At 42.2% G+C, this 26,820-nt stretch overlaps 1 protein-coding gene across 1 annotated transcript in view; it reads right to left on the bottom strand.

Moving 5' to 3' along the window:
- The window catches only part of HECW1 (HECT, C2 and WW domain containing E3 ubiquitin protein ligase 1), a 246,240-nt gene that overhangs the window by 152,661 nt on the left and 66,759 nt on the right, over positions 1–26,820 (bottom strand). The window contains exons 4-5 of the mRNA XM_010587155.3: positions 14,583–14,658; positions 8,181–8,350 (exon numbers count right to left, since the gene is read on the bottom strand). Coding sequence (XP_010585457.1) covers positions 8,181–8,350; positions 14,583–14,658 — 246 coding nt within the window. The remainder of the gene's footprint in view (positions 1–8,180; positions 8,351–14,582; positions 14,659–26,820) is intronic.

Raw genomic sequence — 26,820 nt, 5'->3', positions numbered from 1 at the left:
TATTCTCCAATGTTTTCTTCTGAATTAGAAGCCTTATTGCTGTACTTTTCACGTTTATATTTACGATCTCTTTGGGATGGATTTTTATGTATCTTGTAAAACCATATTCAAGATTTGTTTGACTTTGGTCTCAACCCACCTCAGAGGAGAATGAAGAACACCAAAGACACAAAGTAATTATGAGCCTGAGAGACAGAAAGGGCCACATAAATCAGAGGCTACATTGGCCTGAGACCAGATGAACTGAATGGTGCCAAGCCACAACCGATTACTGCCCTGACAGGGAACACAACAGAGAATCCCTGATGGAGCAGGAGAGCAGTGGGATGCAGACCTCAACTTCTCATAAAAAGACCAGACTTAATGGTCTGACCAAGACTAGAATGACCCTGGAGGTCATGGTCCCCACACCTTCTGTCAGTCTAAGACTGGAACCATTCCCAAAGCCAACTCTTCAGACAGGGATTGGGCTGGACTAAGATATAAAATGATACTGGTGAGGAGTGAGCTTCTTGGCTCAAGTAGACATATGAGACTATGTGGGCAGCTCCTGTCTGGAGGAGAGATGAGAAGGCAGAGGGTGTCAGAAGCTGGCTGAATGGACACAGGGAATACAGGGTGGAGAGAAGGAGTGTGCTGCCTCATTAGGGGGAGAGCAACTAGAAGTATATAACCTGTTGCTGTCAAGTTGATTCCGACTCATAGCCACCCTATACGACAGTGTAGAACCGCCCCATGTGGTTTCTAAGGAGCACCAGGTGGATTCAAACTGCCAACGTTTTTGGTTAGCAACCTAGCTCTTAACCACTACACCACCAGGGTTTCCTAGGAGTATATACGAAGGTATATCAAAATTTTTGTATGAGAGACTGACTTGATTTGTAAACTTTCACTTAAAGCACACACACAAAAAGATTTGTTTGCTTTCATATTGATAGCAAATTGACTCAGCACAAAGTTTTGAAAAAACTATCCTTTCCTTGGTCCCTGAGTGGCTCGAACAGTTTGCGCTCAACTGCTAACCAGAAGACTGGCGGTTCAAACACACCCAGTGGCACCACAGAAGAAAGACCTGGCAATCTGCTTCCATAAAGATTTACAGCCACGAAAAACCTATGGATTCCATTCTACTCTGTAACACATGGGGTCTCTGTGAGTCAGAATCAACTCCACGGCAAAGAGTTTGGTTTCCTTGCTGCCTTGTAGTATCACCATTGTCATAAAACAACGATGATACGTGCATGGGTCCATTTTGGGATACTTCAACCTATTACTGGCTATTTGTCTATTCTGTACCAGTGCCACACTATCTTAATACTTACAGTTTTATATTTGTCTTGATATTTCATAGTGTAAGTCCTTTTGCTTTTTTTCTTTTTCAAGGCTGTCTTGACTAATCTTGGCCTTTTATCTGGTCTTCTAGTTGTTTTCATGTCAGTGTGCCACATGTGGCTCCATCATGGTCAGCAGCAGAAATCCCCTACTTCCATCCCTTACCTTTACACCCCATTCCACACGCGGCCACAGGAAGGTTTTCATCAAATTTTAATTAGAGCATAATGCTTCCCTACTAAAAATTCTCCAATGAGAGAAAAAAAAAATTATCCGATGGCTTCTTACCACACTTAGAATAAAATCCCAGCTCCTCTCCATGATTTCCAAGACTCTGGCCCTCTCTCCAATCCATTCTATACCACTTCCCCCGCTACTGCCACACACATACACTCTTCATAGTCTAGCCATAATGAATGACCTTCTAGCTGCTTTTAACGTCAAGCTCCCTGCACTCAGGTCTTCACACTAGCTGCTTCCTCTGCCTGAAACAAAAATCTAACAGGTCTTTGCATGTCTTAGTACACGTGACAGCAACCCAGAAAGGCTTTCCTTGACCACCTCTATCTAAGGTAGCCCCACCAATCATGCACATCACATTATGGTGTGATGTTTCCTTCATATTATTTATTGTCTTAGTTCCCTAGTGCTGCTATAATAGAAATATCACAAATGAGCAGTCTTAAAGAACAGAAATTTATTTTCTCACAGTTCAGACAGCTAGAAGTCTGAATTCAGGGCACTGGCTCTAGGGGAGGAGCTAACCAAAAGGTTGGCAGTTCAAATCCACCAGCTGCCCCTTGGAAACCCTATGGGGCAGTTCCACTCTGTCCTACAGGGCTACTATGAGTTGGAATTGTCTTGATGGCAATGGGTTTGGGTAGGCTTTCTCTCTGTCAGCTCTAGGGGAAGATACTTGTCTCAGCTTCTTAGCCCCTACATTCCTTTGTTCCTTGGTGATCTCTATGTGGCATCTATCTTTCCCTCATTTGTGCTTGTCTTTGTGCCTATTCTTCTCTTTTTCTACCTCAAAAGTGATTAGGTTTAAGACATACCCCATTCTGATATGGCCTTATTAACATAACAAAGAAAATCCTATTCCCAAATGGGATTATATCCAAGGTATAGAAGATTCCAACTCATAGTTTTTTGGGGGACACAGTTCAATCCATAGCACTTATCATCCATTGAAATCATCTTGTTAACTCATTTTCTTGTTTCTATATTGCTTTCTCATATTAGAATATAAGCTACATGAGGCAAGGCCTTTTCTGTCTTTGTTTATCAGCAAAAGCTAAGTTACCAACAGACACCACCATGGCTAAGACTACCAACCAGCCTTTGAATCTTGAGACTGGACTGGAGCAGGCTGATGGTGCATGTGTAGGGGTGAATCCAGGAGACCAGATGGAGGCCAGGAGAATGAGGTGGAGGCTAGCAAACTCCATGGCCCTCGGAGAGATTTTAATATTTGCTCATTCCCCTTAGTATTTCTGAGAATCTGCTTTCAGGAGTTCCTTGTGTTATTGAGAGAGTCCCTGGGTGTTACCAATGGATAATGTGCTCAGCTACTAAAGCAAAGGTTGGTGGTTCGAATCCACCCAGAAGTGCCTTAGAAGAAAGGCCTGATGATCTACTTCTGAAATGCCATAGCCTTGAAAACTTTACGGAGTGCAGTTCTAGTCTGTCACCCGTGGGGCTGCCATGAGTTGAAATTGACTCAATGGCAACTGGTTTGGTGTTTTGGTTTTGTGTTATTTAGATGTCTAAGTATACTCTCTACGTAAGCACTCTGATTATATAACCCACGACTCTTTAGTTGCTGCTGTTTCTGTTTAACTTCTCTGTGTAACTATAATCTCATAAGTGCTCATTATATCCCCCAGGGAAAGTAAACAGACCTAGAAATCAAGGAGAGTGTTCCCTGGGTGAAAACAGTTCCTAATTACAGTAATAACAAAGAAGAGGGGATTGATCCATCTGCGTGGAAGTCTCTCTCTTTTTAGTTTGCATCATATTTAAGATGTATTTCTCTCAATTTTCCCTTCCTATAAAATCATGATAGGAACTTTAATCTTTCTAAGATTTAGCTTGTTGAAATCAGCAAAATAGTATGCTTCAGATTGGAACTTGCATATATTTGCAAAAACCACATAAGGCTTTAATGCAACATTAATTATAGAAATAAATCTAGCGTTTAAACCTCACTTTAAAGGAGATTCTTGTTATTAAGTGCAGACAAATTCCATGATTTCTCATGGAACGTCCTTTGTATTCAGTCAGTAAATATGGAAAGGAGGGCAGTTTGGTTCTTACCTTAGATTCTTCTGAGAAATTTAAGTGTTGCAGAAATCCCACAGAGGCAGGCCATCTTCATTTTGCTCACCAAGGTGCAATGTGAAACCCAGAAGCCAATGTGAGCTTTTATTTGTAAGGACTAAGGGAGCCACACTGCATGTGTGAGTGCAACTGGAGTGAGCCCAACCTAATTGTCAGGCCGTTGTTCATGCACGCACAAGCTCCAACCATGTCACATCTCCAACAATGCCCTTGGAGCTTTGTGGGGTGCCTCGATACTTCACTTATGTTGTTCCTTGTATCTGGAATGCCTTTCCCTCCCTGACCCCTGAAAAACTTCTCGGCACCCATCAGGACCCAGGTCCAGTAGCACATTGTGATGTTTCATGGGCTCTTTCCTTTGTATTCCAGGAGCATTCTGTTCCTACCCTGCCCTGGTTAGTGCATTTATTTTATTATCTCCTCCCATTAGCCTGAGAAATCTTTTCTACTAATGATCTTTGTGTCCTTCCAGTAGATTCTATTTCTACTAAAAAACTTGTTGCTGTTGAGTCGATTCCGATTCATAGCGACTCTAAAGGACAGGGTGGAACTGCCCCCTAGGGTTTCCAAGGAGTAGCTGGTGGATTCAAACTGCCAGCCTTTTGGTTAGCAGCCATGGCTTTTAATCACTGCACTACCAGGGCCCCTTGAACTTGGATTGCTGGAAACAGAGTCCAGAGTGCTAACCATTACACAATGAGGCCGGTCTATTACAGAGTAGATATTCAATAGACATTTCTTAAATGAATGGACAATCAACCACGAGAAATCAACTGACCTTCACCCTGCTTTTTCCATTCTTAAAAATTATCATGTATTTTCAAACTTACCCATCAGAGGTAGGGGTGCATACGATTAGCTGGAAAGATCAATTTAAACTTCTCGACCACTGTCTCTGGCCTTATTACTCCATGCAGTAGATTTTAACTTTTTTTTTTCCTCTGAAATGGGGGTTCTCATGATCACTTTGAGTATCTGATAAAGGCTATGGATATTCTCTCCAGAATTTATTTATAAGCACCTACAAACAACACTAATCACACAATTTCAGGGTTTTTTGAAATCACTGAAAACCCATCCAAGATCCCCAAATTAAGTACCTATACCTTGACTGATTTAATCATCCTCTGTAGTTGAATGACAGGCAGCTTTGAACCTTTATTCCGCCCAGATATTTTCCATGGAAGATGCTGGTATTTCTTTATCACTTAGAGCTTCTCACACAATAAATATTCATTGAGTGTCTACTATGAGCAGCAAAAGAATAGGCTCTGAAGCCAGATTACTTGGTTCAAATTCTGGTCTTGCCATTTACCAGCTGTATGACCTTGGGAAAATTATTTAACTTCTCTGTGCCTTGGTTTCCTCTTCTTTAAATAGAACTTATTGCATAGGGTTGTTGGGGGGATTAAATGCACTAATTACATAAAACATTTAGAATATTGTTGCATAGTAAGCCTTACATAAGTGTTTGCTATACTTAGTAGGTTCTAGGAACACACCACACAGGAACTGGAGATACCAAGATGAATTGGATGTGATTCCTTTCCTTGAGAATCTCAAAACCTAGCAAGGAAAACAGATGTGCAAATAAAAGAGAAACTGATAAAAATATGACTGAGGTTCATATAAGGGAGCACAGGGGAGGGAAAAATTTCCTTCTGAGGGCTGGCAGAGAGTCAGGGACTGCCCCATAGGTGAGGCGGTATTTTAGCAGAGATTTGATGGATGAGTTGCTAGTGGGTTAGCTGGGGACGTGAATTTTAGGCAGCTATAAGCAATCACAACAGATGCAAGGACACATATGAAAACACAAGGGGCGTTTGGTGATAGCAGCTATTGAAAGTGGTCTTAGCAAAAGGGTTGAGCTGGAAGGTCATGGGGAGTGAAGCTGAAGTACACGGCAGACACTATAAACTGGCTTCTTCAACACCCGTTTTCAACTGCCTTCTCCACTGTCTTCCTCTACTATAGAGGCAGGAAAGGGAAACACTTTAGTTTTCCCAGCCAGGTGAGGTCGTGAGAGAGGTAATAGGGCATTTGCTGGGAAGGGCTTCCCTTCTAGAATGAAAAAGCAAAGGCTTGCTAGGAGAAGACTTCTTTGGCCTTTCTGCTTTCCTCCCACATGGAAGTTGAGCTTGAGGCAAGAACTCTGGCCCCTGTGGCTGTACTCAGTAGCTTCAGGGCCTGGACTGCCCCCCTTGAACTTCTGTTAGTGAGAAATGTCCCAGGTGGCAGGCTTCCTCGTGCTTACAGCCAAGCGCATGCCCACCTGATGCAAGTGGATAACAATGCCAGGAAGGCCTAGAATGCTCTGCAGAAGAACTATGGCTTCGATACTTGGGCGATGGACATCGTAGTATAATTTAGAGGTTGAAAGTACAGATTTGCAGTCACATGGACCTTGGTTTGAATCCCAGCTCAGCCAGCTGCTAGCTGTGAATGCTTGAGACATTAGTTATTCTCAGTCTGAGCCTCAACAGGCAGTGATCCAGAGTCTTAGTTTAGAACCATAATTCTAAGTGCGTTAGGTAGGACGGAGGAGGCGAGGGTGGCGCTCTGGTGAGAGTTGGCTGATAGTTCTACCAGAGACAAAGAATCTTAACTAAAGCTTCAGAAATAACGTCAGGCCTAAATGGAGACCCTAGTGGACGCTAGATTTTACAAACTTTCTCTTGAGACTTACAATGCCTTTACGACCAAATGTCTTAGAACAAGTGGCTCTAATGTTCTCCAGGAGAGAGAAGCCTTTTTCCTCTGAACTGTAAATTTCTGTAGTAGCTTGTATTATCCCGGGAACACAGTGAGGGGTCGGCAAACAACTGGGGAGACTAGCCAGGATGGAAGGAAGAGCTCATTTCAGACTCATTACTCTCTGCTAGTGGCAGTATCAGTGCTTTAGAATCTGTTGGTAACTAAAGTTAGTGGGAAGTTTAAGTGCAAGTGCATTTCCCTTATGTCCACTTAGAAGTGCTAATAGAGTCCATGTGTGAAGCTGGGGTCAGGGTGAATTAAGCCCAGGAAAGAGGTGGTGTAATTTAAGAGACAATGAAAAATCTTGGTCCCCAAATATCTAATTACATTTTCTTGTCAAGGATGCTTGAAAGTTTTACATCTGGATTATTTATCCCGAATAATAAAGAAAGGAGCCTTTACAGGGTAAGGGTGGGAGCGGCACGTTTCCGTCATCAACAGCTGGCTGAGGATAATCTGATGCTCAGGGCCAGGGTAACTGATTTCTCAAGCTTACACAGCTGGCAAGAGGCTGAGCTGGAATTTGAACCAAAGTTTGTGTGACTGCAAAGCTGTACTTTAACCCCTAGTTTATACTGTCCTCACTCTCCCGGCCCCAGCCCCTCCCCCTGCCCCCCAGCTCCCAAACACACACTTTGTAGGTTTACATCTTCAAGGTAAACTGGGCGAGCCAGGCAGCCAAATGGAACCTAAGAACTGTTCTACACGAGTCCCTTAAGAGAGGACTGCGAGGTTGAACATGACCATGATTTTGTGGAATGACCTCCTAGCCCCTGGAGGGCAAAGAAGAAGACACACATAAGAGTGAAGAAGGGCCTTCATTAGATAAAACAAAAGATTCAGTACTCTAGCAAACTGCCTACACTGTGCAAACCACGAAGATGGGATGGAAAATTAAGCTTTGTGTCTATTTAAGTCAACCAGTACCTAACCACTCGGGGATATTCTAGAACTCCCAGGACCTGAGAGTTTTAGGACCTCTGGAGCTGGACTAGACTGCCACCTTTAAAATGTGGCCCTCTTGCTTAAGAACCATATGCCCTGGAAGAGCTGTGCAGAAACTGAAATGTTCAGGTCAAGACCCTTCTCTTCCTTTTCCCACAGAAAAGACAGCAGTAGAGGCTGGACTGCTTGGAGGCTCAGGTGGTGAATCAGATATGGTTGTTAGTTGCTGTCCAGTTGGCTTGTGGCAACCCCATGCATAACAAATGAAACACTGTCTGCTCCTGCACCATCCCCATGACTGGTTGCTGATCAGACTATTGTGATCCATAATGGGTTTTCATTGTCTGATTTTTGGAAGTAGATCACCATGCTTTTCTTCCTAGTCTATCTTAGTCTGGAAGCTCTGCTGAAACCTTGTCAGCATGATAGCAACATTTCAGCCTCCACTGACAGATGAGTAGGGGCTGTGCGTGAGGTGCATTGACTGGGAATCAAGCCCAGGTCTCCTGCATGAGAGGTGAGAATTCTACCATTAAACCACCACTGCCCTCCTCTGAGTCAGACGAAGAGGCTATTATTATGGCTACAGAGTGTAGCTGCAATGAACCGTTTCCTGGTACACCCAACGGACTTGATCAAGATCCTAAGAGTTGAAACCCAGAGAGAACAAGGCTCCCTCTGAGACCAAGAGAAAATGGATTTGGCAGAGGTGTTTGGGCCGCCATGAAAGGAGGGGCTGGCACATGTGCTGGTTCATGTCAGTCTCTTCACTTTGGCACCTGTGCTACTTTCCAAGGCCCATCACTCACCTCGGCCTGCCAGGTGGGGTTTACAGTGTTACCGATGATCTTGGACCTCCTCTCCTGTCCGTGGTGAGGGAGGGCAGGGAAGATGCTGTGCTTCCCTGGCTGAATGGAAATCTTCAGATAAGGGTCTGGGTTGAAAAACATCCCTTTCTTCAGCCCCATGGCCTGGAAATCTGAAAAATAAAGGATAGTTTAATTAAATGTATTTTACCTGGGTTGAAGATCTGTTGGGCTTTACACAAGAAGGAAAGTCCACTTAAAACATGGAAACATCTTTTCAATCTATAGACCATTTTCCATTTCACTGCAAATACAGACTGACTTGTCTACAGAACTGTAAAAACGGCATGGTGGGTATGGTGCTGACCTCCGACTTCACAAGGGGGAAGGAGAATCAAGATCAACAGCGCAAGGCTAATTGTTATGAGGCGGAGATCAGACATGCCTCCAAACTTTTTACCTCCCACAACACTCTCTACTTCTCAGTTGCGTCTGAAAATTCGTGGGAATGGCCACACAGAACTCACAGACAATACTCATGATTATGGGATTTATTAGGGAACTAACAGGTTACAATTCAGGTTCAGGAACGCTCAGGATACAGTTCTTCACTAACGGCAGCCTCTTCTCAGCCATGCCTGCAAGTATGCCTCTCTCTGACCCCTCACTGCCCAGGCAAGTAAAAAGGTTCTCTTAACTTTGCTAATAAGTGCCTTGAGGCACCCCACTCTGTCAGTAAGCCTCTGCCCAAAGGTACTCAGCTCTAGGTCCATGAGTCAGCAAACCTAGCTTCACTAAGTGCCTGGAGGCATCCCACTCTGCCAGCAAACCTCCTGCCTGAAGGCACTCAGCTTTCTCACTCTGTGGACCAGGAAGCCCAGCCTTCTCCTGCTGGTCTCCTTCTGGTCACCTGTCGGTTTCCTGGTTCTGCTGCCTCCCTCTGTCTTCCATGTTACAGCTCCTTTCTCTATCGGTCCCCTGGTTCCAGGAGCTTCTCAGCGCAGGGATCCCTAGTCCAAAAGATGTGCTCCTCTCCTGGCTCTGCTTTCTTGGTGGTGGTGAGATCTTCCCTTTCTGCTTCTGGCATGTCTGAGTTTTAAGCCTTGAGGGATGGCAAAACTGACCAATCCCCTCATTAGGGTTCCATATCCCGTATTTGCATGGCCCCACCCCTACAAGGGTGCCATGCACCTTATTTACATTATTAGCAAGCTATTTAATCCCCTTGGTGGGCCACAAGCACTTCATTTGCACAGTCCCAACCAGTCATTTACAAGCTAATCTTTATCAATATTTCTAATTTTCTTTAAGGCTATATTTTCAAGAGTATAATTCACTGAAAATTAAAGGGAGAGTACTTCCCCAGGAAATGTATCACCCTGAAGAAGTATAAACAGAAGATATAAATAGATCTGAGAAGTGAAGCATGAGCATAAGCAATCTTGCTTTCATGTATCTACCTCATTCCTGCAGCTTCCCAGAGAAGGCAATTCTGTAATCTACCTTTCTGGTTACTTCTCATTTTGAAACCTAAAAAAAAATTAGTCCTTTTTATATCACAGTGTTTTCAATCCTTGAATTTCTTGGATTTATTTCTCTGTGTGCTGGAGTGCATATTTATATATCACTTTCAGATAAGATGTAAGGATGGTCTTCTTCAAGCCCTTGCAAACCTGAGAATGTGTTTCTGCTCCCTTCTCAGAGAGATGACAAGGTAGTAGGCATAGAAATCTTGGGTTAAAACATGTTACCCTTAAAACTCAGCAGACTTTGCTTCATTGTTTTTGGCATTCAGTACAACAGAAGACAAGTCTGAGATTAGCGTGAGGTTTACTCTTTTGTAAGTAGCATGTTTTTCAGCCCTTATGTATGCTGTGGCTATAATTAAAAGTTAAACAACAACAACAAAAAAGGAATTTGTCAAGGTTTTGGTCCCTTCATATACATTTTTTCTTGGCACCTCATGGGCTTCTTAAATTTGAAACTCACAATTATCTTCTGTTGAGGAAAGTTTCTTCTATTACTGCTTTTGTTCAGTTTGTTCCTGCTCTCATCAAAAACGCCAATTATCTTTGTGTTGGCTTTGTATGTGTTGTCCATCTTTTTTTCTTCCTCATTCTTTTTGTGCTATGCCTTCATGTACACATTCTGGGAGGACTTCTCAAGCCAGTCTACCATGTCACTAGTTCCTGTTCTGCTGTTGTGATTGCGCTCTTTACTGGTTTCTTGGGCTCACTCTTAATTCCATGATTGCACTTTTTAGAATTTATTTTAAATCTCTCCTTGACTGTGATCAGGAGAGAATCAGGGCCTTCCAAACATACCCATGTCCTAATCCCTAGGACCTGTGTATAAATTACATGGCATAAAGGATTTCGCAGATGTGATTAAGTTAAACATCTGGATATGGGAAGATTACCCTGATTGCCCAGGTGGGCCCAATGTAATCTTATAAGAGGGAGGCAGGAGGGGCAAAGTGAGAAGAAGGTGATGTGATAACAGGAGAGATTGGAGTGATGCAGCCACAAGCCAAGGAATGTCAGCAATTTCTAGAGGTTGGAAGGGACAAGAAACCAGTTCTCCCCTACAGCCTTCAGAAAGAATCAGCCCTGTTGAGAGCTTGGTTTTAGTCCCTTAAGACTCATTTCAGACTTGTGACCTCCAGAACACTAAGGTAATGTATTTGTGCTGTTTTAAGCCACTAAGTTTTTGTGGTCATTTGTTATAGCAGCAATAGGAAACTAATATACTTGACTTTCTAAGCTTTTATTTTTGCCACTTTCAAACAACTCCCTTATCACCTTTTCTCATCTTTAATCTCTTACTTAATAGGTCCCATGCTTTCCTGTATTTTATTGAGAATACAACCAGATGCATGATCAGCTTTACTTTTCTTTAGTACCTATTTCTTAACAGACTATTCTTTTTCTCTCGAATGTGCTATTTTTCAACTTTCTTACAGGGTAGAATCTTTTCTGCACACATTCTTCAAGGGAAGATTTTTACTTACCCACAAACAGGTCTTGTAGTCCCGGTATTTGTCCATCTACAGTTAGTTTGGTTGTCCAGACTCATCCAGGACAATTTCATAGGGAACTGAATTGACCAGTATCCAGTCAACTTATTGATACTTTGTGGACTTACATTTAGTTGTAGATTTGCTGATCTTGTTATCTGGTTACCTTTCTTTCAGGCATGGAATTTATTTTGATTGCCTAAAGCAGTACTTCGTTTTTTTTCGTAGCCAGACATAATGAATTAAACACACACACACACGCGCACTCAACCACCGATCATCACACTTCCATGACCATTCCAGGCTTGTATGTTTAGCTACTGATTTTACATCCTTAGTCATATTACATTGCTGGGAATTGTAGTCTTGGAATAACTGTAAGAAAGTTATATGTTGGGGGGAAGTGAGGAAACTGTAGGATATGAGCCAACTCTGATCACCTTATAAAGTAGCTTTGCAAATCAAGTTGGGAGGGGCTTCCTTTCCTCTGGTGGGTCTGTGAGCCTATGTCTAAATGGCAGAGGCAAAGTCGGGACCAATGAACAGAGGCTTTGCCACCTTCTCACTCCCACCCCGCCTAACTCACATGGCATCCCTCTTATGCTTCAGGACTTCACTTGAGCTTTGGCTGGTGAAAATTCCTCTTGGTTGCCGTCAGATAAACCAAAAGCCAGTTGCCTTCAAGCTGACTCTGACTCTCAGTGGCCTCATGTGTGTCAGAGTAGAAGTGTGCTCCACAGGATTTTCAGTGGCTGATTTTTTGGAAGTAAATCACCAAGGCTTTCAAATTCCAAGGTGCCTCTGGGTAGACTCGAACCTCCAACCTGTCAGTTAGCAGTCAAGCACTAACCATTTGCACCACCCAGGGACTTGAGTAGTATTCCTAGTTTCCACTGTTTTTTCTTTTTTTAATTATTGTTGAAAATATACACAGCAAAACATATACCAATTCAACAATTTCTACATGTACAATTCAGTGACATTGATCACATTCTCCAAGTTGTGCAACCATTCTCATCCTCCTTTTCTGAATTGTCCCTCCACCATTAACGTACACTCACTGGTCCCTAAGCTTCCTACCTAACCTTTCCAGTTGCTGTTATCAGTTTGATCTCATGTAGATAGCTCTTTAAAAAAGCACATTGCTCAAGGCAGACTTTTTTTTCAATAATTTTTATTGTGCTTTAAGTGAAAGTTTACAAATCAAGTCACACAAAAAACCATATACGCCTTGCTACACACTCCCAGTTACTCTCCCCCTAATGAGACAGCCTGCTCTCTCCCTCCACTCTCTCTTTTCATGTCCATTTTGCCAGCTTCTAACCCCCTCCACCCTCTCATCTTCCCTCCAGGCAGGAGATGCCAACATAGCCTCAAGTATCCACCTGATTCAAGAAGCTCACTCCTTACCAGCATCCCTCTCCAACCCATTGTCCAGCCCAATCCATGTCTGAAGAGTTGGCTTCGGGAATGGTTCCTGTCCTCGGCCAACAGAAGGTCTGGGGGCCATGACCACCGGGGTCCCTCTAGTCTCAGTCAGACCATTAAGTCTGGTCTTATGAGAATTTGGGGTCTGCATCCCACTGCTTTCCTGCTCCCTCAGGGGTTCTCTGTTGTGTTCCCTGTCAGGGCAGTCATTGGTTGTAGCCGGGCACCATCTAGTTCTTCTGGTCTCAGGATGATGTAGTCGCTGGTTCATGTGGCCTTTTCTGTCTCTTGGGCTTGTAATCGCCTTGTGTCCTCAGTGTTCTTCATTCTCCTTTGATCCAGGTGGGTTGAGACCAATCGATGCATCTTAGATGGCTGCTTGCTAGCGTTTAAGACCCCAGATGTCAAGGCAGACATTTTTTACTAATTAAGCTAAACTGTGGTTTAAAGAAGACTTCAGTAAATATTTTTGGCTTAAGGTTTAAAGATCAGCTCAGGAGAATAGTGTCCTGGGTTCATTCAGCCTCCATGGCTCCAGAATGTCTGGACCTCATAAGAATTTGAATGGTTTCCCCTGTTTTCAAAGGTTTATATTAATGACTTTCATTTCTCAAGCATTTCAATAGGAAGCTGAGAATGGCAAATCAGGAGTTGTTAGCTTGTAGTTCAAGTAATATGAAATTATTGCACTTCTTTCTTCTTCCTTTTTCTTTTTCCATTAACCTACACATGGAGCCCTGGTTGCCAGGTGGTTAAGAGCTCAGTCTGCTAACCAAAAGGTTGGCAGTTCAAATCCACCAGCTGCTCCTTGGAAACCCAATAGGGCAGTTCTACTCCATCCTGTAGGGTTGCTATGAGTCGGAATTGACTCGATGGCACACAACAACACACCGGTTAATGTTTTCAAGGGTCTTTAGACACACGTTTCGTTTGCTGATGTGCTCTTAGACTTGAAAAGCTGAGGTGACTGTCCATCTCCCAGAGAGACTCACGCTTGTCACCTCTGTGATCTCTGGCATTCATGACCTGAAATATTTGTTGGTTTGGCAACAGGCTAAGGTTGTTGTTGTTGTTAGATAGCATTGAGTCAGTTCTGACTCATAAGGACCCTATGTACAACAGAGCGAAACACTGCCTGGTTCTTGGCCACCCTCACAGTTGATATGCTTGAGCCCATAGTTGCAGTCATTGTGTCAATCCATTGCCTTGAGGGTCTTCCTCTTTTTCACTGATTTTTCAAACTTTGCTCAACAGAATCCTAGGGCTTCATGCCATTGTGACCCCTCAAAGACCACTTAAGGTCGAACTAAGTGAGTGTGGCTCTGAGGATTGTAGCCAGGCAGCTGGGCTTTCTTTTTAAGCTTTTTATTTAGAAATTTTTTGGATTTGCAGAAAAGGTGCAAAGATAGTACTGAGAATTCCCATTTACCCTTCACATAACCATGCACATAAATGCACATAACCTTGGTGCATTTATCACAACTAAGAAATTGACACAGATACAATACTATTAACTTAATTATTGGTGAATTTTACTGTTTTTTCCACAAATGTCATTTTTTTGAGCAGCTCAATTTTATCTGTTTTACGGATTGGGCTTCATGTGAGATTTTATTTAGATAAAGGGCTCAATAGATGCTTCTCTCCCCAGGCTTTCCCCTACCGCCACTCTATAAACCTTTAATTGCCACTACTTGTCAACAGAGGGAAAGCAGACGGGAAGCATCTCTTCCCACAATCTCCAAGTACTTCCACATCTATGACTTATTGACTTCTCCCTTATGAAGTCAGGGGAATTGAACAGATTTTTTTTTTGCTTTACAGATGGAGAATCTGGGACACAGAGAGGTTGAATAACTTGTAGGTAAGAGTCAGTGAGAGCCAAAGCTAGGCGTTGAGGCCAGGTCTCCCGGCTCTTGACTGATATTCTTATTCAAGGCCTCCAGGTGAGTAAAACATACCTGAGAGAGAAAAGCTGATCAGCCTCCGGCTTCCCTGCTCTTGGACAGTCTCATCGGTGCCAATGCTTTTAAAAATCTATGAGAAGAAGGAAAGTGGGAGACAAGCAAAACAAGCGTTGAAATTGATGCTCGCACACTCACATGAGCACACTTAATCACAGTTATTTCTCTGGCTACAGACAACAAAGACAGCAGCTATGTGATTTCATTAGGCAACTATTGATTAAAATAAGCTTCTAGCAATCTGACGTCTTTCTCAGTAATAGAGAATCTGCTAGTGGGGGTGGTGATGGGGGCGGGGTACTTTTCAGAGAAAAGGAAATCAACAAACACAATTACTATAATATTATTGGCCCTTCATAGCTACTAATATAAACAATGCCTTTCACATTCAATTTGCCAAAAATAACTACTTATTAAAGCAGAGCCTTAGGCAGTAGAATGATCGGTCAATAGATGTTTACCACTGTAATTATGTGTTTCCGTTTTGCAAAGGATGGTGTTGAAGTGTTTTATCTCCACTTCTTGTGATCTGTATTGTTATGGAGGGATTTCCAGGAAATATTTGATTAGGGAGGATCCAGAGCATGGCATTAAGAAGCTACTCCGAGGTTTACCTTATTTAATTGCCTTTTTTGGGGAAATTTCAGAATATGAGTTACGTGGGTTATTCGTATTCTAGTATGTATTTGCAAACCAGGCTGCGAAAATATTTTATTTTCCATCATTGCTCAATAGATATGTTAATGGATTATTCAGAACAGGTACTGTCCTTGCTTTCACTCTCTTCTGAAAACTAGTTGCCGGCAAGTCGGCTCTGACTTATGGTGACCCCATGCGTACCAGAGTAGAACTGTGCTCCACAGGGTTTTCAATGTCTGATTTTTTGGAAGTAGATTTCCAGGCCTTTCTTTTGAGGCATGTCTGGGTGGACTCGAACCTCCAACCTTGGGGTTAGCTGCTGAGCATATTAACCATCTGCACCACTCAGGGTCTCTTCCAGTCTCTTCTAAGAAGGTTTCATTTAGAAACAATTCTGCGTATTCACTTGAAAGGAAAATAACTCTTTCTAGTTAACACCTTTGCATGTGTTGCCTAAGCTATTAATAGAAAGTAATTCTAAAAATTTGATTATTAAGCAAATCCATACCCTGTGTCCACTTTTTAGAAGATAACCTATACTGAAGAAAGAAAAAAATTGAAAATGTTTTGGATAGACTCTTGACAATGTCTCTTTGTAGATTGCTTGTGGGCTTGTTCCCCTCTTTCTTCTGCCTCTCGCTCTCAGTATTCTTTCTTTTTCAGAGTTTAAACACATATTTAATTTTTTTTTAACTGAACTTTTTTTTTTTGTACCTTAGATGAAGGTCTACAGAACAAACTAGTTTCCCATTAAACAGCTAGTACACATATTGCTTTATGACATTGGTTAACAACCCCACGACATGTCAACTCCCTCTCTTCTCGACCTTGGTTTCCCCATTACCAGCTTTCCTGTTCCCTCCTGCCTTCTAGTCCTTGCCCTTGGGCTGGTATGCCCCTTTAGTCTCATTTTGTTTTATGGGCCTGTCTAATCTTTGGCTGAACGTGAACCGCAGGAGTGACTTCATTACTAAGCTAAGAGGGTATCAGGGGGCCATACTTTCAGGTTTTTTTCTCCAGTCTCTGTCAGGCCAGTAAGTCTGGTCTTTTTTTCACTCTCAGTATTCTCAATGCTGTGATTGGATATTACCATAAACCAGCCTCGTAGGAGACTGGCAGTAAAAACTGGGTATCACCAGGACATACAGATTCAGCCCGTGAGGAGTAAAAGGGGATTATTAGCAAACCTCCTCAATAATAAGCAGGTGTCCCTGGGGGGACTGTGGAACTTGGCTGCAGCTTGTGGGGCAAATCTGTCTGCCCTTAAGCCCACGTGTGCAGTGCCAACTCAGGGATGTGGGATACTCAGCAGAGAGAAGAACGTGGTGGTATCTGGAATGGTGCTGAGCATGAAGTGAGATCTGAGACTGAGAAACTCCATGACAGGTCTCTATCTTATAGAGTTTAATAATAAAGCATCAAAATCAGATGTGGCTGGGATAAGTCAGCTGCACGGTGGCTTGTCCTGAGGCACTAGCCCTCTTTGCTTTGTAGATCCCCTGCCTTCCTAGTCTGTGTTTATACTTCACATTGATTGGCTGACACAGAGAATGAAAATCAACAGGCCCCTCAGAGACTACATCCTCAATCTGGACCACTCTCCTAAATCAGCAATGGCCAGCTTGCAAGGGCATAATCAGGGCTTTGAAATTCTGTAATGTTGTGGACTTTTGTTCTTTTTCAAAGCTCTGCCTGGGCAAAGGCCAGAAAGAAAATTGCAGCCCTTTGACCACAGACCACTGACAGGCTCTTCCTGCCCAAGTCAGATAGTTACAATTGACTGTTGACATTTCTTGTTTCTAATTCTCATTTTAAAATGTCACCTTGTATCCTTTTTGGGATATAAGTTACTTGAGGCCACAACAAAAACTATATTTTTAATAGAACCTTAGAAGTATAGAATGGGTGCATTCCATGTACATTTTTAAAAAGATGTTGGATTAAATTGCACATTTTAGCCAACGCTAAAATAAGCTTAAACATGCAATGACAGCAACGATAGTACATTTTTGCCTTCCTATTTAAAGTATAGCAGAAACCCTGGTGGCGTAGTGGTTAAGTGCTATGGCTGCTAATCAAAGAGTTGGCAGTTTGAATCCGCTAGGCGCTCCTTGGAAATTCTGTGGGGCAGTTCCACTCTGTCCTATAGGGTCGCTATGAGTCGGAATCAACTCAACGGCACTGGGTTTGGTTTTTTTGGTTTTATTTAAAGTATACATGTTTTGGTTCTTCACATTTCAATATTCCTTTGCTGGCTTTTCAGGGTATTTACAAAAGTTTCGTCTTTATTGCTTCACAAAACAGCCTGGTAGACAAAAAAGTGAGTACTTTTCAGGAGCTACCAAGCTCAGAGGAGAGCTACACATCATTTTGTTGCTGTTGCATTGAGTTGGTCCAGGGTAATGGTGACCCTATGCACAATGGAACAAAATGTCGCCTGGTTCTGCGCCATCCCCATGACTGGTTTGTAGATTGCATACAGACTGGACTGTTGTGATCCACAGGGTTTTCACTGGCTAATTTTTGGAAGTAGATCATCAGGCCTTTCTTCCTAGTTCATCTTAGTCTGGAATCTCCCCTGAAACCATTTAGCATCTGCCTTAGTCATCTAGTGCTGCTATAACAGAAATACCACAGGTAGATGGCTTTAACAAAGAGAAGCTTATTGTCTCACAATCTCATAGGCTACAAGCCCAAATTCAAGCCATCAGCTCCAGGGGAAGGCTTTCTCTGTTGGCTCTTGAGAAAGGTTCTTGTCTTCTGTCTTCCCTTGGTCTGGGTGCATCTTAGCGCAGGAACCTCAGGTCCAAATGACACGCTCTGCTCCTGGTACTGCTTTCTTGGTGGTATGAGGTCCCCAACTCTCTGCCTTCTTCTCTTTCCTTTTTATCTCTTGAGAGATAAAAGGTGGTACAGACCACACTAGAGGGAAACTCCCTTTACATTGGCTCAGGGGTGTGACTTGGGTAAGGGTGGTGTTACAGTCCCACTCTAATCCTTTTAACATAAAATTACAATCACAGAATGGAGGAAAACCACACAATACTGGAAATCATGGCCCAGCCAAATTGATACACACATTTTTGTGGGGACATAATTCAATTGATGATAGCATCATAACAACATGGAAGCCTCTAATGACAGACAGATGACAGCTGCACATGAGGCACATTGGCCAGGAATTGAACCTGGGTCTCCCACATAATGGGCAAGGATTCTGTCACTGAGCCACCAATATCTCACACATCATTTAAAACTCCATGAAATTCTACCTAAGTTCGTGCCTTTTCACTAAATTATTGAGAAAGTCATCTAAGGACCAGCCTGATTGTATGAAAGTGGAAGCAACCATAGCCATGATGAACAATTTCCAGGAAATAAAACTGTTTCCCCCAGTCTTGGGAAGGTTTTATATTGTGATTTAATGTTTGAGAAGAGCTGTAGGGGCGTGTTTCAAGGCAACAAATCTCCTGTACTCACAGACCCTCTAGGGTTTACTTATTTTTAACAACTGGTTTTATCATTTGTGGTTGTTATTGAGAATATACACAGCAGAACATACGTTAGTTCAACATTTTCTACATGTACAATTCAGTGACATTAATTACATTCTTCAAGTTGTGCAAATACCCTCACTCCCTGTCATGGATTGAACTGTATCACCCAAAATATCTGTCAACTTGGCTAGGCCATGATTCCCAGTATTGTGTGGTTGTCCACCATTTTGTCATCTGATGTGATTATCCTATGTGTTATAAATTCTACTTCTATGATGTTAACGAGGCAGGATTGGAGGCAGTTGTGTTAATGAGGCAGGGCTCAATCTATAAATTGTGTATTAAGACAATCTCTTTTCAGATATAAAAGAGAAGAGAGCAGAGAGACATGGGGACCTCATACAAACAAGAACGTAGTACCAGGAGAGAGTATGTCCTTTAAACCCAGGGTCCCTGTGCTGAGAAGCTCCTAGACCAGGGGAAGATCTATCGCAAGGACCTTCCTGTAGAGCTGACAGAGACAGAAAGCCTTCCCCTGGAGCTGGTGCCCTGAATTCAGATTTCTAGCCTGCTAGACTGTGAGAGAATAAGCTTCTGTTTGTTAAAGCCATTCACTTGCGGTAGTTCTGTTATAGGAGCACTACCTAACCAAGACATCCCCCTTTCTCGATTTGTTCCTACACCATTAACATAAACTCACTGCCTCCCTAAGTTTCCTATCTAAACTTTCCAGTTGCTGTTTTCACTTTGATTTCATATAGATTGTTCTTAAAAGAGCACAATGCTCCAGGCTGGCATTTTTTACTAGTTAAGCTAAGCTAAACTACTGTTTGTTTTTTAAAATTTTATTGTGTTTTAGTTGAAAGTTTACAGCCTAAATTAGTTGTCATTCAAAAAATTATACACCAAAAATTTTTTAAAAATTGTTTTGTGATATTCGTTGCAATCCCCACAGTGTGTCAGCACTCTCTCCCTTCCCCTTTCCGCTCTGGGTTCTCTGTGTCCATTCATCTAGGTTTCCTGTCCCTTCCTGCCTTCTTGTCTTTACTTTTAGGCAGGTGTTGCCCATTTGGTCTTGGGTACTTGATTGAACTTCAGAAGCACTTTCCTCATGTGTGCTATTGTTTGTTTTATAGTGCCGTCTAAACTTTGGCTGAAAAGTACACTTTGGAAGTGGCTTCAGTACTGAGTTAGCAGGACGTTTGGAGGCCATAGTTCCTTCAATAAGGAGTTCCTTCAATATCTGTCAGACCAGTAAATCTGTTTTTTTGTGAATTTGAATTTTGTCCTACATTTTTCTCCTGCTCTTTCTGGGACCCTCTATTGTGATCCCTGTCAGAGCAGGAGGTGGTGGTAGCCAGGCACCATCTACTTCTTCTGGGCTCAGGCTGCTGGAGGCTGTGGTCCATGTGGTCCATTAGTCCTTTGGACTAATATTTTCCTTGTGTCTTTCACTTTCTTTATTCTCCTTTTCTCTGAATGTGATGGGACCAACAGATGTATCTTAAATGGCTTAAGACCTCAGGTGCTGTTCACCAAAATAGGATGTAGAACATTTTGTTTATGAGCTGTTAATACCAATTGATCTAGATCTCCCCTGAGACTACAGTCCCTAGTCCTCAGCTCCAGTAACTCAGTCCTTCAAGGTGTTTGGATGTGTCTAGGAAGTTCCTGTGATTTTGCCTTGTTCAAGTTGTGCTGACTTCCCCAACATTGTATGCTGTCTTTCCCTTCACCGAAGTTAACACTTGTCTACAATTTAGTGATTTTTCCCTTCCCAACCCTCCACTCCCTCATAATCATGGAAGATTTTTTTTTTCTGTGTGTAAACCTTTTCTTGAGTTTTTATAATAGAGGTCTCATATGATATTTGCCCTTTTGTGATTGACTTATTTCACTCAGCATAATGCCCTCTAAATTCATACATGTTGTGAGATGTTTTGTGAATTCATAATTATTCTTTATCATTGTGTAGTATTCCATTGTGTGTATGTACCATAATTTGCTTATGCATTCATCTGTTGGTGTGCACTTAGGTTGTTTCCATCTTCTTGCTATTGTGAATAATGCTGCAATGAACATAGATGGGCATATGTCTATTCGTGTGATCACTCTTATTTCTCTAGGATATATTCCTTGGAGTAGGATTGCTGGATCATATCATATTTCTATTTCTAGCCTTTTAAGGAAATGCCGAATCATTTTTCATATGGTTGTACCATTTTACATTCCTGCCAGCAGTGCATACAAATTCCAATTTTCCTGCAACTTCTCCAACATGTGTTATTTTTTGTTTTGTTGATTAGTGTCAGTATGTCAGGGTGAGATGGTATCTCATTATAGCAGGTGGGGGCAGGGCAGACCTGGGCTGGTGGCGGGCCAATGGTGCTCCAGCCAAGGCAGTATGGCATGGCCTGGTAGGAAGCTGTAAAGGGGGAATAAAAGGCAGGAGGGTGAGGGGTGGGAAAATGTGTTTCTTTGGGTACTGAGTACTCTGTCTCCTGCTGGGAGCTCCATGAAGTTGCCTTCCCATACTTCTGCCTGGGGTTGTTGTTGGCTGCGCTCCAAGATGGCGACACTGTGCCTCATTAGTCGGCAGGTGACCTCCACTCTGTATCTCTCCTTGCTCTTTGTTTTCCTTTAGTTTCTTTTTTCATTTGGTGTTTGATCTAGTTCTTTATCCCTTCATTTGATGCTTAGGGTTCCAGGATTGGCATTTGTATCTGTTTTATTTAGTTTTTCAGGTCTTTGTTGCAGAAGGATGGCATGGTGTGTCTGTGTAAGGTGCCATGTTGGCTCAGCCTCTATTGTTCGGTTTAAGGTTTACAGATTATCTCAGGGCAATAGTTTCAGGGATCTATCCATCCTGCATGGCTCCAGAAATTCTGGATCCCATAAGAATTTGAAATTCTGTTCTGCATTTTCTCCCTTTTGATCAGGAATCTACTATAGAATCTCTAGGTTTTATTTACGGTGAAAATGACACTAAGATGCAGCCAAGAGAGCCTCACCCTATAACAGTCCAAGGCTATGTGGCACATTAGCAAAACTGCTTGTCTTTTCAGGTCAGACACGCTTCCTTTGCTCTGCAGTGCATATGATGCCTGATCACTATTCCAACCACTCAGCACTGGATCCTGATGCCCTTCTCTCAGACTCGGCTCTGGCAGTTTTATTGTGTATGTTTTGCACATAAATGATTCCACAACAAAAAACCTACTTAGCAAATGGCTTAACAGATTTGAAGTCAAATCTGTTTGTGGTGTGCAGAAGATTTGGTAGAGGATTGAGAAGGCTCTTGAAGTTGAATCAGGGCTTTGGGGCTATCAGATGTACTTCTCCAACTTCTACTCTTATTTTCTCTTAAATTACATGTTTTTTTGAAAAGTCATAAGTACAAATTCACCCCACTGTTGCATATCCCAAAGATGCAATTCAGCAAAAAAAAAAAAAAAAAATCGAGGTAAAATCAGATCTTTTTACCATTGTAGTTTGGGAGGGTCTGTGTCTGCAGTACATAAACTCATGGCTTGGTTGACAAGGTCCCTCCTCCTTTGCTCTCTATAGTGTTATTCAAATCCTATCTTTCCTTTACACAGTAGCACCAGAGACAAGGCTGCTTGCTAAAAACATGCAGCAGTGTCTCCAACCACATGGCCATATGTGTGGGTGGACCTACATGCTCCATCTCTTATTCTCCCAGGATATCAAAGCTTTACAGATGATTGCCCTCTCATTCCCAGAAGTGGTGGTTGTTGTTAGCCTCTCGCTTCGACTCTTGGTAACCTTATGTATAACAGAAAAAAAGGCTGACTGGTCCCGTGCCATCTTCATGATCGTTAGTATATTTGAACTCGTTGTGGCTGTTGTGTCAATCTATCTCATTGAGGGTTTCCCTCATTTTCACTGTGAAATGAGGTGTGATGTCTTTTTCTAGCAATTGGTCTTTCCTGATGATGTATCCAAAGTAAAATGAACCAAAGTCTTGCCACCTTGCTGCTAAGGAGTGTTCCAGTTGCATTTCTTCTAAGACTAATTTGTTCATTCTTCTGGCAGACCAGGGTATGTTCAATATTTTTGGCCAACGCTAAAGGTAGACTGGGTAAACAGTGGTGCCCAGGGATAGGGGTGTTTGTCCTGAAGTGTCAATTGTACTCAAAATTTTTGGGTAAAACTATTTTTATTTTGAAAACAAACATGGAAATATTTACAGTTGAATGCAAAATGTGCATGCATTTCAAAGGTAAAACAGCAGATTTCAGAGAACTCCCTTGCATGGGGAAGGCCACTACTCTAAGCTGCTTCTTCAAATACCCTAAATTTGGGTTTACTCCCTATGCGTAAAAGCTGGAGAAGCTCCTTGGAGGCACAGAAGGTAATCCAAACAGGCGTGGTCCATGTAATTCTCAAGTCTGATGTGATAACTCCATTTATAGACCCACAATTATTCTCAAATAACTGCAGAATGCCTTCTTTCCCCTAAGAATGCTGACGGTTTGTATTTAGTTACAGATCAATTAATGGTGATCTCAGACATGGAAATTCTTGACTTCCCTGAGCCTTTATATATTCACTTGACCCAGATAACTCTGATTTGCTTATAAATGAAAAGTTCAGGGCTCCAAGACTGATGAAGTGAATCTATAAATTAAATGCAAAGTAGCATTCCATTATAAATAAGAACATTATCCAGGCCACAGCCTATCAGCAACCAAAAACAAGGAATTATAGGCTCCTCTTTAGGTCGGTGACTGGTAGTTTTGCTAAAGGTCCATCTTTTTGCCTCCAAGGTGAAAACAAACAAACAAGTGACAGTTATGGAGTCAATTCCAACTTATGGCAACTCTGTGTGAGTCAGAGTAGAACTGGGTTCCATAGGGTTTTTAATGGCTGATTTTCTAAAAGTAGATCACCAGTCCTTTCTTCTGAGTCTCCTCTGGGTGGATTCAAACCTCCAACCTTTTGGTTAGCAGCCAAGTGTGTTAACCATTTGCATCCCAGAGCCTATTAAATAATTGGATATGCTTCAAAGCCACCTAAAAACAACACAAACAACAAACCAATCCAAGGCCCAAGTTCCTTCTCCGCCTCCAGATCTCTGAAATGTTAAAACGAGCAAACAGGAAACAAATCAACAGAGCACTTTTGAGTACATTTTCCTCCGTAGGGTCTCATAATATGACTATGAGATAGTAAGGGGGCTCATTTTGAGTCCTCCAAAAGAAAGCCTGTGAACTGAAAGGGCAAAGCCATCTTTGGGGGCCTAAAAAAATGAAAATCTAAAATTTCCAGTCAACTGCATGCGAAGGCAACTTCCCAAACCTCAGGAACACCTGTGATGGAGACTTTAGTGGACCCATCAACAGGGGCAAGGAGACAAGGAAGACGGTGAGCACCGGTCATGCGGGAGCGCAGTGCCAGTCCCACACACACCCTCTTTAGCTGTCAGTGAGGCATTATTCAGTCCCCTCCAGCTTACTAATGTGAAGGCAGAGCTCAGGGCAGTTCAGCAACGTCCCCAAATTCACCCAGCTGGCAAGTGGCAAGGCCAGGATTCAACTCTGGTCCATTTGACTTAACTAAAACAAGAGTCGAGGAACCCCGTGGATTCTGGTAACCCCTGGGACCGTTTCTTTGGAACCAGCCAGGCTGCCCTGCCTTCTTTGGTTCCTTCCGTAGATCTGAGAGTTAATATTCAGATTGCTCCCTTCTCCTTTCCAGGGCTGCTATAACCAGGCAGCTTCCAGAGTCTCCACAGCACCTGCTTTCATTACTGCCTTGAAGGCAAAGCTTGGACTCCCCCAAATTTATGGCTCTCCTGCTAATCACCACGGGGAAAGAGAGCAGTTAAAACCAGGAGGCATTTCTCCTACAGTTTTCTGCAATGGGTTAATTAATTAGGAATGGTTTTCTTAACTCTGACTGCCTTTGGCTGCAGGGATTGTAGATATTAGCACCAGGAATCAACCTGCTTTGGGCAAAAGGACTGCTGTGTTTGAAAGGCTGAGTGTTTGGCTTATTAAAGAGAAAGAGTTTATAAGAATGTGTAAGAAATGCTATGCTAATGAGATTGGTAGCTGGAAGTAATCAAATACTGGCTTTTCCCAGATGAGTTTTTGGCTTTCTAATTTTTAACATAGTTTCTTGTATAGCACAGACTGTTCCAAAAGTGGGAACATGACAAACTCTATTAAATCCTAAGAACTAATTAAGCTACTGTGTTTAATGTTTTTATTGGATGATTTTTGGAAGTAATCACCACGCCTTTCTTCCTAGTCTGTCTTAGTCTAGAAGCTCCACTGAAACCTCTTCAGCATCATGGCAGCATGCAAGCCTCCACTGACAGACAGGTGGTGGCTGCACATGAGGTACATTGGCCTGGAATTGAACCTGGGTCTCGGGCATGGAAGATGAGAATTCTAGCAGTGAACCACCACCGCCCCCTAAGGTTATAACAGGCAGGTGATTAAATACGGCATTGAGAGCTCAAGCTGGAGTCAGTTCCCTCCATTTCTCTGCCAGCTGCTCCTCATACTGTGTGGCCTTGGGCAAGGCAACCCACTGCTCTAGTGCCCAGTCTTCTTTTCTGTGAAATAGGGCTTTGAGCTGCTTTATTCTGGTTCAAACTCCTACTGAGAATTTGAATTTCTACCCCAGATATACTGAACCTAAAATGTAGAGTTTAACAAGATCCCCAGGGGATTCTTATGTATGATAAAGTTTGAGAACAACTGCTCTACTAGTGGTTCTCAGAATTGATCCCTAATCAGCAACATTAGCATCTCCTGGCAATTTGTTAGAAATGCAAGTTCTCAGCAAGGGTTCAAACCGGTTCAAATCCCTGTTGTGAAATGGAGACCATGGCTGAGAACTGAATGAGATATTGAGTGTAAAACACTGAGCACAAAGGCTGGCACATACTAAATGCTTGAAATTAAGCATTGCTAGTTTTTATATCGTTACTTATATCTTAACTTCTGACTTTTATTGTTAAGAATTTTGTTAGCAGATTGCCTAATATTTGATTCCTTGCTTTACAAATGAGGAGTGTGAAGCATAAAAGGGTCATGGGATCTGCCTGAGGTCACGTAGCTGGTCCCACCAGACAAATTGGGGTTACAGCCCAGACCCTCCATTCACTGTGGAGGGGAAATAAATTTCCATTTGTTGGATAATTTGGTACAGCTCAAAACCAGATAAACAGAAGTTAAGGGAATTTGTGAAAGCCAAACCAAAGTTACAAGAAATAGTAAAGGGAGTCCTCTGGTTAGAGAACCAACAATATCAGACAACAGTCCAAGACTAGAACACAAGGCAGATAAACCAGTTATCAACCCAGACAGGGAATTCAGAGAAACAAGTCAAAGCTAAAAGACTGAAAATAGGGAACCAGAGACATCAATACGTAGATGATGACAACATCAAAACAAAAAAAGAGGGAATAAACAGTATAGTCACAGAACTTCCATATGGAGAGAAGTTAAGGCGATATCAAGACATAAAAAATCAGTTTAAACTTAGAAAAATGAAGGTAAATTTTAAGGTAACCACAAAGGAAGCTAACAAACCTACCCATCAAAATAAAAAAGAAGAAAAACATAAAAACTCAACAAACACAAAATCGACAACAATGAAAAAAATAAAAAGAAAATACATAAAGAAAGACGACTCAGCATGAACATTAAGTGGGACAAAAAAACTGTCAACACCACATACACGCACACACAATACATCAAAATGGCAGCTGTAACCTCATACCTATCCATAATTACACCAAATGTAAATGGACAAAATGCACCAATAAAGAGACATAGAGTGGCAGAATGGGTTAAAAAAAAAACCAATCTGTCTATATGCTACCTACACAAGACACATCTTTGACTCAAAAACACAAATAAACCAAAACTCAAAGGATGGGAAAAAAAAAATCTAGAAAAAACAACCAAAAACGAGCCAGAACAGCAATAATAATCTCTGACAAAATAGACTTTAAAGCAAAATCCACCACAAAGGATAAGGAAAGACACTATATAATGATTAAAGGGTGTGTGTGTGTGTATGTGTGTGTGTGCGCGTATACCAGGAGGATATAACTGTAA

The sequence above is a fragment of the Loxodonta africana genome, chromosome 8 (assembly GCF_030014295.1).
Source record: "Loxodonta africana isolate mLoxAfr1 chromosome 8, mLoxAfr1.hap2, whole genome shotgun sequence".
In the NCBI taxonomy this organism is placed as follows: Eukaryota; Metazoa; Chordata; class Mammalia; order Proboscidea; family Elephantidae; genus Loxodonta; species Loxodonta africana.
The sequence above is the reverse complement of the archived record's forward strand: the minus strand, read 5'-3'. Positions and strand labels throughout refer to the sequence as shown.